General features: G+C 45.2%; 1 protein-coding gene and 1 pseudogene across 7 annotated transcripts in view; both read left to right on the forward strand.

Moving 5' to 3' along the window:
* Positions 1-3,887, forward strand: part of akap11 (A kinase (PRKA) anchor protein 11) — a 67,183-nt gene extending 63,296 nt beyond the window's left edge. For 5 of the 7 annotated variants that reach the window (XM_052014414.1, XM_052014418.1, XM_052014417.1 and 2 more), the window contains one exon: positions 644-3,866. In XM_052014414.1, coding sequence (XP_051870374.1) covers positions 644-799 — 156 coding nt within the window. In that variant the 3' untranslated portion in view covers positions 800-3,866. Of the gene's footprint in view, positions 1-643 lie in introns of all 7 variants that reach the window. The other 2 variants (XR_007956231.1, XM_052014415.1) reach the window with 2 other exon arrangements.
* An 11,118-nt stretch (positions 3,888-15,005) lies between these two features.
* Positions 15,006-15,154, forward strand: LOC127570106 (uncharacterized; annotated as a pseudogene).
* The last annotated feature ends 1,711 nt before the right edge of the window (positions 15,155-16,865 follow it).

Below are 16,865 nucleotides of genomic sequence, written 5' to 3' on the forward strand. Positions count from 1 at the left end.
TATAATGAAAAACCGGCTTGCAGCAGCATCACGGGCACATAGGTTCAGACAACACACAGAACATAAATGTACATAAATTTACCAGACAGTGAAGGAAAAAAAGACTGTGCAAAACAAAACACAGAGACAAATCCATGGTAGTGTAAGAGGTCCTCCATAGTGTTCTGTTGCTGCGGTAGGATCAAGAACCTGATAGTTGTCCTCGCTCCTGGTTTTCTATGCACCTTGTCTTCCCTCTCTCCTACTATGTCCAGGTTCCAACCTCTTGTCAAATTAATGCAAATGTTCCACCACAGAACTGGTTAACCAGCATATTTTATTTTAAATACTCATTTATTGGGGTACAAGGTTTGCTGGTAATGCCAATATTAACAGCCTATCCCTAATTGTCCTTGAGAGGTTGCTGTGGTTCTAATGAAGGTGCTTCCACAGTGATGTTGGGCAGGTGGTTCCAGGATTTAAACCAGTGATATTGAAGAAGCAACAATATATTTCTAAGTCAAGATAATGTGCAACTTGGACTAGGACCTGAAAGTCGTGGTGGAGTAGCCAAGCAACCCATACTCAGATAGCTTTTTGCATTTAAGTGTTGCTTTGACTGTACCCCTTTACTCATTTGCATGGTGCATGGCTATTTTTCTAGTTTCTTGCAGTGGTGAAAAGAGTGGAGTTGAGGGACTGGAAGATCTGTGACCTACTTCAGGCAGTGTTGAAATACTGCAGCATGAGAGAGCAAGACCCAGCTGGAGCTCACTGCAACCACACTCCTCTCTTTGACTGGCTGCTGGAAAGTACATAAAGCCTTTGTCCACATGCAGAGAGCATTGATTGTCGGCATGTGAAGGGTTGTCAGCTGTGCACCAGCCAAGTGTCACCAACTGTGTGGGTTGCTGAACAGAATTGAATCAGATGGTTGATGTTCTTATGGTGGTTGGCTTGGCAGGTAGTAAAGTCTCTTGCTTTGTGAACGCATAAAGGATTTTGTCATGAGGGCAAAACTATGTGTGTATATATATTGTGTGTATATAATATATAGATATAATATCTATATATCTCCAAATTAAACACAATTATAAACAAAAGGCCTCAGTTTTCCTCAAAGCTGCCCCCACTCTGTCAAGGCGCGGGAATTCTACAAACTTGTAACAGCAGAACTGGAGCAACTTCAAGGAAATTCCCGGCTGTATTCTGTGAGCCCTTCAAGTTAAAGGATGAATAGTCTAATTTTCCCAAAAGTATTGCGTTCTCTCAACTAATTTTGATTTTTAAAGTTGTTCTTTCTAAAAGACCAGCCGTGTAGGGTTTTGACACTTGCAATCCCAGAGTTCTGACATTGCCCTGTGCTCTTTCAGTTCTGGACGTTGATGCATTAGCTTTGACTGAGGTTGCAGTCAAAATTGAACTTGCAAACACTAGCACTCTCTGGTTGGTATCTGGGTTCTGACTGTAGCTCACAGTGAGATGATCTGAAGATCTACAGGGTCAGAGAAGCTTTAGAAATTACATTTCAAAATTTCCTAAATTAAGCTCTTTGTTTGGGATGACCTTTAAGCTCCCACAAGGTTGAGTCACCTGCAACACTCTCAAAGATTGACGGCTTGATAACGCTATGTAGGGATTGTCAGGACCTAGCCACAGGTCGAGCTGGCAGTCCAAGAAATGAGGGAGAAATTACTTCCAAAGGATGGGGTGGTGAGGAATGGTTCATCCTGGAATTGGTTCCAGACCTTCACTTACCCGGTGCTTTAATGGTGAAAGCAAATGTCAATTACAAACATGAAGATTGTGCTCATGAGAAAGCTAGTTTTGCTAATGTTGTGCAGTGCAATTTGCACTAACAAGGTAAACATATTGCCAATATCTACCCAAGTGTGACAATTCCTACTAATTTATTGATGTGGTGTTCCAGCTGCTAACATCAGTTCACTGACTAACCTAAATGATCCTGGGCAGCCTTTCTAGAACCAGAGTCTCAGAATTGCCCTCTGCTCGCCCTTAAGCTCTGTACACCAGTGCTGTAAGCTCCCAGGACTGGAAGTCCAGTTCACAGTACTTCCAGTTTACAAAGGTGGAGTCTTGGTTTCTCTCAGACTTGATATGGTGTTTCTTACTCCCAGTTCATTTGTTTGGCTGTTTGCTGATGAAGATTATCATTGACCACTCCATAATCCTCCCCCAGTTAAAATCTTTGCCTGTGACACATTCAAATACTGCAAAAGTTGTGCTTTATTGCAATGAATAATATAAGGAGACTTTTTGGGTTTGGTACGGGGTGACTTGGGTGCTGTGATATCGGAAAATCAAGCAGGGTTCTTTCCAGAGATCATATCTTCTACAGTCACAAGATCTCAGTTTCACAAAAAGCACCCATGCATTTCCACAGTTGGTGATGGACAGAATGTTACAATGCAAAGACTTGTTCAGAAGCAGCAGAAAAAATTTAACTTGGACCCAAAAACCCAACAACACTGCCATCTTAACTAACATCCTGCAAGTGAACAAATCAATCTTTAAGAGAGACAAAATTTGCTACTGAATATTGCCACCTATATTAATTATAAGAACTAAATTCTCACAAGCTGATCTTTTGGATGGAGCTGAATGTGTCTGCACAAGACAGCAGTGAAATCATGGCCTGAATATTGTGCTCTGAATTTAGGATAGAAAGGATCAGACTATTAAAAAGGAACGGGACTCAGTGTGGCAATTTCAGGAATATTTACCAGCTGCACAGTGAGACCCATCTTGAAACTTGACCCAATTTCTGCCTTTAGTTGCAGAAATATGGTTCTTGGAAGAAATAATATAAAAAGATATTGTTGCATTTTGGCCATTATAACGCACATAACCACCTTAATCATTGCTGTGATTTGTATTTTTCAAACAAAATCCTTGAAGTCCACCCAGCACTACTTTGTTTCCTGTAGGATTAACGATCATTTGATTTCTGGATGTTCCAATTTTTGAATTTGTTGCCTAATTTTATCTGCTCCTTACAGGGTATTGCCAGTATTTATCACATCTGCTTTGATTTCACCCTACACCAGGGTGTTTCAATGCCACTGTGAATTGTTCCAGTTGTTTATCCTCCCAGATTACACCCTCGGCTGTGTGCATGTAGCTTTGTGAGCTGGCAGCATTTCCAGCATATTGCACTAATAACCTGCAGTAATAAGATTAATTGCAGATTTAAATGCTTGCATAATATTCACAAGACACTGTCCAAAATTTCCCAGTAATGTGGCCCCGTTATTTGCTTGAGTATTCCGGCTATACCCTCTGCTGTTCGACAAGCTGTGGATAAGGAGGCTCATGGGGTAGCCTAATATCCGGTCCTGGAGCTGACAAAGAATGTCTCAGCCCCTTTGCCAATTAGGTTTTCTCCCCACAACTTTCAATTCGACACAAGATCTTTTAACACAGTGCTGTTAGTATGGTCAAATGACTAACCGAATGGAAGGTTTCTTCTTGGTTACACAGTCACTTTATGTGTGTGTGTGTGCGTGCGTGCGTGTTCCTCAGTCCCCAGTCTCTGTTTCTATCCCAGTGGTAATTAGTGATGCCATTTTGATGACAGAATGTGAAACGTTAAAATTGAACTCTATTCTGATAGTACTTATTTTATTACTGTGCAGTGTTAATTCCATCGTAATTCACATGCTAGGGTAAATATCAAGTGTGTGATGTCTGCTATTTGTAATCCATAATCCTTTATATGAATTATGCCAAAAATAGAGCAATGAAGTTCATTTAACTTATAGCAATTTTATGTGTCTGCTCTTCTTTCAAGTGTACAATTTGTTATCAGATTATAAGCTGCAAGTTGCACTATATTGATGTCTATGTTTATTTCTTAAACAATGGCTAAAAATAAACGGTAGATCATCTAATGTGTCTACATGTGGGATTTTTTTGGTGTAAGAGGGGTAAATACTTCATTCTGCTCAAGGCTGTTGGGGAAATCCATGCTGAAGGTTGTCCAAACCAAGCCACTGACTCACTTGCTCTGTCCTCAGCCTTCCGCAGTTCCAATAAAGCTGAACAGAGTTCAAGAACACCTTATCTTTACCATGCACATAACATAGCAGACTCAGCATCAAGTTCAAGAGTTTCAAAAAATGATTTTGCTGTTCCCATCTCACCTCCTCTGGACCCGTACTGTCTCATTATCATCCCATTTTTGCCTTCAGATTTCTTTGTCACTTCATCTCTCCTGCCTTCCACTCTTAGTGTCATAAGGCCATTAGACATAAGAGTAGAATTAAGCTATTCGGCCCATCAAGTCTGCTCCACTATGCAATATTGGTTGATTTATTTTTTTCTCTCAACCCCATTCTCCCACTTTCTCCCTGTAACCTTTGACACCCTTACTAATCAAGAAACTTTCAATCTCCGCTTTAAATATACCCATTGACTTGGCCTCCACAGCCGTCTGTGGCAATGAATTCCACAGATTCACCATCCTCTTGCTAAAGAAATTCCTCCTCATCTCAGTTCGAAAGGGACATTGTTTTATTCTGAGGCTGTGCCCTCTGGTCCTAGACTCTCGCACTACTGGAAACATCCTCTCCATGTCCTCTCTATCCAGGCATTTCAATATTTGGTAGGTTTCAATGAGATCCCCCCTCATCCTTCTAAACTCAAGCAAGTACAGGCCCAGAGCCATCAAACGCTCCCCATACGTTAACCCTTTCATCCCTCCGATCATTCTCATAAACCTCCTCTGCACCCTCTCAAACGCCAGTACATCCTTCCTTAGATATGGGGCCCAAAACTGCTCACAATACTCCAAATGTGGTCTGACCAACACCTTAGCATTACGTCCTTGCTTTTATATTCTAGTCCTCTCAAAATAAATACTAACATTGCATTTGCCTTCCTTACTACTGACTCAACCTGCAAGTTAACCTTTTGGGAATGCTGCACTTAGGACTCCCAAATCCCTTTGCACTTCAGATTTCTGAATTTGCTCCCCGTTTAGAAAATAGTTTACACCTCTATTCCTTCTACCAAAGTGCATGACCATACACTTCCCTGTGCTGTATTCCATCTGCCACTTCTTTGCCCATTCTCCCAACTTGTCCAAGTCCTTCTGCAGACACCCTGCTTCCTCAACATTACTTGCCGCTCCACCTACCTTTGTATCATTCACAAAGCCATCAATTCCATCATACAGATCATTAACGTATAACATGAAAAGTTGGGGACCCAACATCGATCCCCACAGAACACCACTAGTCACCGGCAGCCAACCAGAAAAGGCTCCCTTTATTCTCACTTTTTGCCTTCTGTCTGACAGCCAATATTCTATCCATGCTAGTACCTTTCCTGTAATACCATGGGCTCCTATCTTGTTCATCTTGTTCAGCAGCCTCATGTGCAGCACCTTGTCAAAGGCCTTCTGAAAATCCAAGTAAACAACATCCACTGACTCTCCTTTGTCTATCCTGCCTGTTACTTCCTCAAAGAATTCCAACAGATTTGTCAAGCAAGATCTCCCTTTCAAGAAACCATGCTGACTTCAGACTATTTTATAAGAGTACCTCAAAACCTCATCCTTAATAATAGACACTAAAATCTTACCAACCACCGGAGTCAGGCTAACCAGCCTATAATTTCCTGTCTTTTGCCTCCCTCCTTTCTCAAAGAGTGGAGTGACATTTACGATTTTCCAGTCCTCCGGAAACATTCCTGACTCGAATGCCTCCACAATCTATTCAGCTACCTCTTTCAGAACCCTGGTGTGTAGTCCATTCGGTTCAGGTGACTTTTCCACCTTCAGACCTTTCAGCTTCCCAAGCACCTTCTCCTTAGTAATAGCGACTATACTCACTTCTGTCCCCTGACTCGCTCGAATCTCTGGCATTTTGCTGGTGTCTTCCACAGTGAAGATTGACGCAAAATAGTTATTCAGTTCGTCCGCCATTTCTTTGTTCCCCTTTACTACTTCTCCAGTGTCATTTTCCAGTAGTCCAATGTCCACTCTTTTCTCTCCCTCTTTTATGTATTTGAAAAAAATAAAATGGTATCCTCTTTTATATTGGCTAGCTTGCCTTAATATTTCATCTTTTCTCCCCTTATTGTATGCTCTCTCTTTTGCTTTTGTGCTGACTTTGACTTCCCTTGTCAGCCACAGTTGCCTCACCCTCCCTTTAGAATGCTTTCCTGCATCTTCCGAATTACTTCCAGAAATTCCTGCCATTGCTGCTCCACCATCATCCCTGCTGGGGTCCCCCTCCAATCAGCTTTGGCCAGCTCCTCTCTCATGCCTCTGTAGTTACCTTTACTCAACGGTAATACCGATGCATCCGGTTTTAGCTTCTCCCTCTCAAGCTGCACGGTGAATTCTATCATATTATGATCATTGCCTCCTAAGGGTTCCTTTATCTTAAACTCCCTAATCAAATCTAATTCATGACACAAACCAAATCCAGAATTGCCTTTTCCCTAGTGTCCCATGCTGCTTGAAAAAGCAATCTTATAGGCATTCTACAAATTCTTTCTCTTAGGATCCAGTGCCAGCCTGATTTTTCCAAGTCTACCTGCATATTGAAGTCCCCCATGACCACTGTAACATTGCCCTTTTTACATGCCTTTTCTATCTCCTGTTGTAATTTGTACCCCACTTGCTGGCTACTATTCAGAGGCCTGTATATAATTCCCATCAGGGTCTTCTTACCCTTGCAGTTTTTTAACTCTGCCCACAAGGATTCTACATCCTGTGATCCTATGTCACTTCTTGCTAAGGATTTGATTTCATTTTTTTTCCAACAGAGCCACCCCACCCCTCTGCCCACTCTGCGATGCCTACAATGTCATACCTGCCAATTTCTAACTGCGCTATAAGCTCACCTACCTTGTTTCATATACTGCGTGCATTCAAATATAACATCTTCAGATATTGTGCTGATCAGCTGGCGGGGGTATTTGCAGACATATTTAACCTCTCCCTGCTTCAATCTGAGGTTCATCCCAGTACCGGAGAAAAACAAGGTAAGGTGCCTTACTGACTACCACCCAGTGGCCCTGACATCCGCCATCATGAAGTGCTTCAAGAAGCTGGTCATGGCATGCATCAACTCCAGCCTCCTGGAAAACCTTGACCCACTGCAATTTGCCTACCGCCAAAACAGGTCTACAGTGGATGCCACCTCCCTGGCCCTACACTCATCTCTGGAGCATCTGGACAGTAAAGACACCTACGTTAGACTATTGTTTATTGACTACAGCTCTGCCTTCAATACAATAATCCCAAGCAAACTCACCACCAAACTCTGAGACCTGGGACTCAACACCTCCCTCTGTAACTGGATCCTTGACTTTCTGACCAACAGACTGCAATCAGTGAGGATAGGCAGCAACACCTCCAGCACGATTATTCTCAACACTGGTACACCACAAGACTGCGTCCTCAGCCCTCTACTCCCTATATGCTCATGACTGCGTGGCCAGATTCTGCCCCAACTCCATCTACAAGTTTGCAGATGATACCACTGTAGTACTCCGTATCTCAAATAATGATGAGTCAGAGTACAGGAAGGAAATAGAGAGCTTAGTGACATGGTGTCATGACAACAACCTTTTCCTCAATGTCAGCAAAACAAAAGAGCTCGTCATTGACTTCAGGAAGGAGGGCGGTGAACATGCACCTGCCTACATCAATGGTGCTGAGGTCGAGGGGGTTGACAGCTTCAAGTTCCTGGGAGTGAACATCACCTATAGCCTGTCCTGGTCCAACCACATAGACGCCAAGCCAAGAAAGCTCACCAGTGCCTCTACTTCCTCAGGAGGCTAGGGAAATTTGGCATGTCCCCTTTGACACTCACCAACTTTTATCGATGCAGCATAGAAAGCATCCTATCTGGATGCATCACGGCTTGGTATGGCAACTGTTCTGTCCTGGACTGCAAGAAACTGCAGAGTTGTGGACACAGCCCAGCACATCACGGAAACCAGCCTCCCCTCTACGGACTCTGTCTATACTTCTCGCTGCCTCGGTGAAGCAGCCAGCATAGTCAAAGACCCCACCCACCTGGGACATTCTCTCTACTCCCCATCCCATCAGGCAGAAGATAGAGGAACCTGAGGGCACATACCACCAGGCTCAAGGACAGCTTCTATCCCGCTGTTATAAGACTATGTGATGAAATGGACTCTTGAACTCACAATCTACCTTGTTATGACCTTGCACCTTATTGTCTACCTGCACTGCAGTTCCTCTGTAGCTGTGACATTTTACTCTGTATTCTGTTATTGTTTTACCCTGTTCTACCTCAATGCAATGTGAAATGAATTGATCTGTACAAACGGTATGCAAGACAAGTTTTTCACTGTACCTTGGTAGAAATGATAATAATAAACCAATACCAATACCTGTATTCACCACCCCTCTTCTCAAATTTGTCTCCATGTTACCTGAAGTTAAATTCTTATCCCTTTCTAAATTTTTTCTCTTATTTTTTATTCTGGAGACTTCAGTAACTTCTCCTGTGCTTTCCTTCCCTTTTACTTTATCCATACTTTCCAATCTGTTGAACCCACCCCCCTACTATTTAGTTTAAACCCTATCCGGAGCCAGAGCTGTGATTCGCCAGGACCCTGGTCCCAGCATGGTTCAGATGGAGCCCGTCCCATTGGAACAGCTCCCTCCTTCCACAGTACTGGTGCCAATGTCCCATGAATTCAAACCCACTTCTCCCACACCGATCTTCGAGCCACGCATTTAACTCTCTGATCTCATTGACCCTGTGCCAATTTGCAGTGGTTATCCAGAGATTATTACCTTTTTGATTCTGTTTTTTAATTTAGTCCCAAGCTGGTCAAATTCCCTCAGCAGAACCTCTTTCCTTGTTCTTACCTATGTTGTTGGTACCCACATGGACCACGACAGCTAGATCTTTCCCCTCCCAATCCAAATTCCTCTGCAGCTCAGATGAGATGTCCTGAACCCGGGCACCAGGCAGGCAATACAGCCTGTGGGACTCTCAATCTTGTGACAGAGAATTGTGTCTATTCAGCTTGTCCTTCTCGTCCTCTTCTCCCTTGCCTGTTTCCCCTGCAGGTTAATACTTGAAAAACCTTTCCCAGCTCTGATGAAAGGTCATTACCTGGAAACGTTAACTGCTCCTCTCTCCACAGATACTGTCTGACCTGATGAGTACTTCCAGCAATTTCTGATATTGTTTTCCCTATATTTAGATTCCATGTATTATCAGGTAATTATTTATCCAATATATACATGTAATATGAATCCTTCCATCGGCGGTTGTGCCCCTTCCCCAAATGTAACCTATGGCAGAGGGTTTTCAGGTTGTCAGATCCAAGTGTGCACAGGTTTAACCAGCCAAAGTGATACAGCCAACCACCCAATGTGGGGGTCAGTTTCCCGCAGCCTGTCCAACTCAACCCTGGCAACCTTCAGTAACATTTTCCTCACTGGAGTTGTTAAATTGACAGACCATCTATGCTCTTATGAGGCAGAAGAAGTCCTCTGGCACCATACCCAGAAGGACCTGGAGAGTCTGCACAAAAAGTTACCCATGGGTTAACTGATTATCAAATCTTGCTCTGTGACAATTGGTTCACTGTTTCCATAATATGATTGAATGCAATATATTCACTTGTAAAGCACTTTTTGGATGTCCTGACAATGTGAGAAGAAACAACAGATCCTGGGGAACACCAATATTCTTCCTCCTGCCCAAAAAAGACAACCATTCACCACAACCTTCTGTTGTCTGTAACTTCATCAACTTTGATCCATGTTATCAATGTCTTATAGCCCATGTGCTTCAATTGTTAAGCCTGTTTTGAAGCATCCTCTCAAATGCTTCTGGAAGTCCATGTACACGGCGTTGATTGCATCAAACTCATCAAATCTATCTTACCTCATCCAAAAATACTCAGATTGGTTAAACTCAATTTGGCTTTAACTTATCCATGCTGGCTTGCCTTAATTCATTCGCTTTCCCCCAAATGACTATTAATCCTGTCCCAGATCAATGTCTAAACATAGAATAGTTCAACATAGGAAAAGGCCCTTCAACCCACAGTGTCTGTGCCAGCTATAATGCCTGTTTCTAAAAGATTTCCCAACACTGAAGTCAAACTGACTAGCCCGTAGTTGTTGGGTTTATTTTTGTTTGAGCAAAGGAGTAACATTACCATTCTCGAGTCCTCTAGCACCATTCCCATGTCCAAGAGCATTGAAAGATTATGGTCAGTGCCCCTGCAATTTGCCCCTGTACTTGCTCAGAATCTAGGATGCATCTCCATTTGGTCCTGATGATTTACACACTTTCAGCCAGCTTTTCTAGTACCTCCCTGCTATCAACTTTTAATACAACTGGTGTCTCAGCTATCTCCTCCTTCACTATTACTTTGGAAGCACCCTCTTCCCTGGTGAAGGCAGATGCCAAATACTCACTCAGTACCTTAGCATTGCCCTTAGCATCCATGTGCAGGTTCCCAATTTTTGCTCTTTGATAGACCCCACTCATCCAGATACCGCCAATTTCACTATTCACATGCCAAGTACTGGAAGGCTGCCTTCCCCTTACAGAACCAGAAATGTACTGCTCTAGAAAATCATCCTGGACATTTTAGAAACTCTTTACCCTCTCTACTCTCACAGTGATTACTATAGGAATTTACATTGGGATAATTAAAGAGCCTCCATTATAAATATGCTTAGATTCTGCACTTCTGACTTCATATTTTCCTCCACTTGTTGGTAACCTGTAGAATACATTGTTTCTTAGTTCTAATCAGGTGCTAATCAGTTCTAATCTAATCAATTCTAATCTAATAGGGGTCTTTGACCCCTCTGCACCATTCTTTCCATTATCTTTATTATTATCTTTAATCAACACTGCTTCCCTCCTCCATTATTTCCTACCTGAATACTTTGTATCCAGAAATATTCATTGCCCACTCCTGCCCCTCCTGTGCCAACTTTCTGTCATCACTGCCGTATCATATTTCCACACAGCTATGTCGTAGCTGACTAATCTTATTTACCACATTCCACACTTTCACGTACATACAGAAACATGTACTTAGGTACTTCCATTCTTACCAATTCCAGTAAAATCCTTATGCAACCCAATCCAGCAATCCAAATTCCATCAGCACAGGAGTTCACTTTAGCTAACTTGACACTTTAGCTCTGGGTCCTGTTATGGTTTCTGCCTGTCTTGATTGACTCTTAATGGTGGCTAGATCTTCAGCAGTCACCTTGTGAACTTCCCTTGCTCTCTTCTGGTCTATGTTCCTGGCCCATACTACTATCACAGAATAAGTGGATCCGCACTGCTATCCCCAAGTCCAAGTACTCTGGTGGGCTGAGCTCAAGTCTTCCTGGAGCACAGTCTTGAAGACTGGATCATATTAACCTATCTTCCCATTAGGATTCCTTGAAGGCCCAGTATTTCGGCTCCACGTAATCCATGGTGAGCTCAGTGGCCTTCTGAACAACGACATTATCATCCCCCAGTCATTCTCATTGGTCTCCAGTGGCTATGACCTCTCCTTGTTATTGGCATTCTCACTAGTTGTCCATGTACAATTCCACACCCCCTGGGCCATACTGTCCCACATATTTCTTGGGCATGTTTGTCTTTGGGGTGCATCTAGTGAATTTAAATCATTTCTTCTAACTTAGGGCAAAATTCTGCATTCCCACACACAACTCTTGGTGAGGGCAGCTCGGACAGAATACTCTGCAGGTTTGTAGATGTTGGTGATGAGTGTGAGTGGCTGGCTGTACCACAACCAGTGATCCTGTCACACCAAACTACCCCATGCCATCTGGTAGCTGATCCCTTACATATACACACAGTTACACTTTACATCAACCTCTCCAGCTCTCCACTCTGTTCTTTGATACATCACAATCCTCTGGTCATTGGCCTGAGCAGATCTAATTATGGGATGCTACACTCAAAACTATTCACCTCCACAGACTGCCAAAGTCATGGGCAATGTAATGGGTCACAAACCCCAAATGTGGTGACTGTGACCACCAGTCCGGGGAATCCGATCCAGGTCTTCAAAGTCTGGCCAGAAGAAAGTACTTAACATCCAGTCCAGGTGAATCCACTCCAGGTTTTCCAGGTCTGTCCTTAAGCAAACACTTTCCAGGTTACTCCACTCCAGGATGGATGAGTTGCCGCCACTTACCTTGGAAGCATGGTAAAAGTGCTGGGCCACAGGTGAGACTGAAACAGCATGGGTACAAGACACCCCCCCCCCCCCCCTCCCCAGCATACTACTAGCTAACGTCCAGGCCATTGAAAACAAAGTTGATGAACTAAGGGCAAGACTGACCTACCAAAGAGAACTGAGGGACTGCTGTGTGCTATGTGGCACTGAAATGTAGCTTACACCTGCTTCACCTGACTGTGCCATTCATCCTGAGGGCTTCTCAATCCACCGAATGGACCGGACAGCGTCCTCGGGCAAAGTTAAGGGTGGAGGGGTCTGCTTCTTAATCAATAACTTGTGGTGCTCGGACGTGACGGTCCTGGCAAACTCCTGCTCACCCAGCCTGGAATATCTAACGGCAGATGGACATATTAAGGATCTGCAGATCCTTCTATGCCAGTCTGTATGACAAAAAGGCCACAGACAGCACTGCCTCCCAGAACTTCCTGTCCTCCATCACGGAGGTCTTAGATGACAGCAAGCGGGAGAGTCTGGACCAACCACTGACCCTGGAGGAGCTGACTGGCTCCGTCCGTTCCTTTGATTTGAATAAAACTCCAGGAAGCGATGGCTTACTGGCAAAGTTGTACTCGGCTCTCTGGGACTGGATGGGCCTGGACCTGCTGGAAGTGTACAACGGTGCTCCTGTCTAGCAGCATGTCAGAATCCATGAGGAAGGGCACCATTACCCTCATCTACAAGTAGAAGGGGGAGATGGCGGACATCAGAAATTGGAGACCCACCTCACTGTTGAATGTGGATTATAAGATCCTATCCAAGGCCATCTCCAACAGGGTCAAAGTCTGCTCTGGGACAGGTGATACACCCGGACCAAACCTGTGCTGTACCTGGCAGGAAGATCTTTGACAGCCTCGTGCTGCTCAGGGACACCATCGCCTACGTGCAGGACAGAGGGCTGGACACCTGTCTGGTCAGCTTGGACCAGGAGAAGGCCTTCGATAGGATATCACACATGTACATGTTGGACATGCTCTCCAAAATGGGCTTTGGGGAGGGAATCAGAAATTGGATCCATCTGCTCTACACAGATATCAGTAGCGCAGTCCAAATCAATGGGTGGGAAATAGACAGCTTCCCCATTAAGTCTGGAGTCAGGCAGGGCTGCCCTCTTTCTCCTGTCTTGCTCGTGTGCTGCATAGAACCCTTTGCTGAATCCATCAGGAAGGACGAGAGCATCAGAGGGGTGACGTTGCCAGGCAGTGAGGGCACCCAGGTGAAAACCTCCCTGTACATGGACAATGTCGCCGTCTTCTGCTCGGACCCGAGGTCAGTTCGCAGATTGATCAGCATCTGCAACCAGTTTGAGTTGGCATCAGGGGCCAGAGATAACCGCGCGAAGAACGAGGCCATGCTCTTCAGCAAATGGCCCGACCGATCCAACATCCCCTTCACCATCAGGCCTGACTACCTGAACGTGCTGAGGATCTGGTTCGGAGGGGCTGGAGTGTGCAACAAAAATTGGCGGGAGTGGATTGGGAAGGTGAAGCAGAGACTGAGACAGTGGGAACAGTGCTCCCTCTCAATAGCTGGGAAGAACTTGGTCATCAGGTGTGAGGTGCTCTCAGGGCTGCTGTACTCGGCACAGGTGTGGCCTGTTCCTCAATCCTCTGGCTTGGAAATCACCCATGCCGTCTTCTAGTTCAGCTGGGGATCCAAGCTGGAGCGGGCCCGATGGGTCGCCATGCACAAGTCCCTTGGCAATGGGGGCAAAAGTGTCTCCAATGTCGCTCTCATCCTGATGACCACCTTCATCTGTGGCTGCATCAGGCTGTGTGTGGAACCAAAGTACATGGGCGCCACGTGTCATTACTTGCCCAGGTTCTACCTGTCCCCGGTGTGGCGAAGGATGGGCCTGGCCCTGTTGCTGCGCAACGCCCCAGTCAGCAGGACGTTGCCGCACTACCTGTCCTTCGTAAAAAAAGTTCTTCCAGACCAACACCATTGACCACAAGGTGTTGGTCTGGAGTGGTCAGTATGGAACATCCTGCAGACACTGCAGGAGAAGGACTCGATGGATACTGTGGGGTGGTTCCCTGAGCAGACTGTCCAAACCATCTGGCAGAATGCCCCATCGCCAGAACTCAACAACAAGCACCAAGACCTTGTTTGGCTGGCGGTGAGTGGGGCCCTCCCAGTCAGATCCTTCCTGCATGGTCGAAACATCAGTCCAAGTGTGCGCTGCACCTGGGAGGACTGCGCTGGGGACGAGATGGTCGCCCACCTCTTTGCGGGCTGTGGGTTTGCAAGGAGGGTGTGGCGAAAGATGCAAGGGTCCTTGTCATGTTTCATCCCCAGCAGCTGTGTAACAGAGGATTCTTTGATCTACGGGCTGTTTCCGGGGACACACACAGAGACGGACATCAACTGCTGCTGGAAGGTCATCAACTCGGTGAAAGATGCCTTTGATCTGCCTGAAACTTGTTGGACTCCCAGCACTGTGAGATGTCCGCAGGGGAATGCTACTGACTGGCACTTTCCAGGCTGCAGGAGTACGTGCTGAGGGACACACTGAAGCTGGGTGCAGCCAACGCAAGGACTCGCTGGGGAAGGACTATAGTTTAGGGTTCTTCTGCCACTGGAGAGGGAGGGGTGGGGTCAGGCGAGAAAGCCCCTTAAATATTGTAAGTACGGGATTGGGGTAGCCCCCCAGGGAGCCACACGAGTGGCATCGGTGCTGTGTTTCTTATATAAAAAGGTAACACTAAGGATTGATCCGTACACAAATGTAAAGGTTTGCACTGTTTTATTGTTGTATATAGAGTGTTTTTTTATGATGAATAAAGTTTATTTTGGAATAAAGAAAAGGTTCTCCCAGGACGAGGCTATCCCATTGCACTTCGGGTGTGCTGACGCCTGCGATGTCCCCAGATGCGGGATACTCAACTGCAAAATTTGTGGTAGTGGGGGACTGCGTCCGCGCTCTCCCCTGATATCTAATTAAAAGAGAGAATTGATGACATTCTTTCCCTGCAGCATGGCGCTGATGAAGAATTACCAAAGTAGAGCCACACAAGTAGTATTGATGCTGTGTTTTTTTATATATAAAAAGGTAACACCAATAATGATTGATCTGTACACGAATGTAAAGGTTTGCACTGTTTTATTGTTGTACATAGTTTTTTTTATGATGAATAAATTCTATTTTGGATTTTAAAAAATATCTAACGGTGAAGTGTCGACCATTCTGCCTGCCACGGGAGTTCACTTCAGCTACCCTGATGGCAGTCTATGTCTCACCACAGACGGACATGAAGCCTGCACTCAATGAGCTATACTCCGTGGTCATGAGGCCTTCTTCATCAGTGCAGGTGACTTCAAGAGTGTGTTACCAAAGTACTACCAGCACGTCTCCTGCCCCACCAGGGGCCCTAACACCCTTGACCATTGCTATACAACCATCAAATATGCCTTCCGAGCCACCCCCTGCCCTCACTTTGGAAAATCAGACCACCAGGCTGTGCTCCTCCTCCCTGCATACAAACAGAAACTGAAATGGGAGGATCCGGTACAGAGAGTCGTGCAGTGCTGGTCTGAGGATACAGATGAGCTTCTACACGACTGCTTTGAGACAGTGGACTGGTCCATGTTCAAAGACTCAGCTGCCAGCCTAGATGAGTATGCCACCACCATCACGGACTTTATCAACAAGTGTGTTGAGGACTGTATACCAAAGAGGACAATATAGGTGTTCCCAAACCAGAAACCATGGATGAACCGGGAGATCCACTCCCTACTAAAGTCGAGGTCTGCTGCATTCCAATCAGGTGACCCTGACCCTTACAAGAAATCAAGATACGAACTCCGTAGAACTATCAGAGGTGCCAAGAGACAATACTGGTTCAAAATACAGTCCAAGACCAGCCGTCAGTTATGGCAGGACTTACATGCTATAACAGGATACAAAATGGAGTCAGGCAGCATAGTCAACAACAGTGCATCCCTTCCTGATGAGCTTAACGCATTCTATGTGTGTTTTGAACAGAAAGGAAGTGGATTGTCACCACCCACCCTGACAGACTCCAATGCAACTGAACCCATGGTCACTGTCGAGGACGTAAGATCAGTCTTACGGAGAGTGAACCCGAGGAAAGCACCTGGCCCTAGCCATGTGCTCAGATATTGTGCTGATCAGCTGGTGGGGGTATTTGCGGACATATTTATCCTCTCCCTGTTTCAATCTCAGGTTCCCACCTGCTTTAAGAAGACCACTACCATCCCGGTACCAAAGAAAAGCAAGGTAACATGCCTTAATGACTACCAACCAGTGGCTCTGACATCCACCGTCACGAAGCGCTTTGAGAGGTTGGTCATGGCACACATCAACTCCAGCTTCCCAGACAATCTCGACCCACTGCAATTCGCCTATTGCTGAAACAGGTCTACAGCAGATGCCATCTCCCTGGCCCTACACTCAGCTCTGGAGCATCTGGACAGTAAAGACACCTACATTAGACTATTGTTTATTGACTACAGCTCTGCCTTCAATACTATAATTCCAAGCAAACTCATCATCAAACTCCGAGACCTAAGACTCAACACCTTCCTCTGTAACTGGATCCTTGACTTCCTGACCTACAGACTGCAATCAGTGAGGATAGGCAGCAACACCTCCAGCACGATTATTCTCAACACTGGTGCCC

This window comes from Pristis pectinata, chromosome 4 (assembly GCF_009764475.1).
Source record: "Pristis pectinata isolate sPriPec2 chromosome 4, sPriPec2.1.pri, whole genome shotgun sequence".
Lineage (NCBI taxonomy): Eukaryota > Metazoa > Chordata > Chondrichthyes > Rhinopristiformes > Pristidae > Pristis > Pristis pectinata.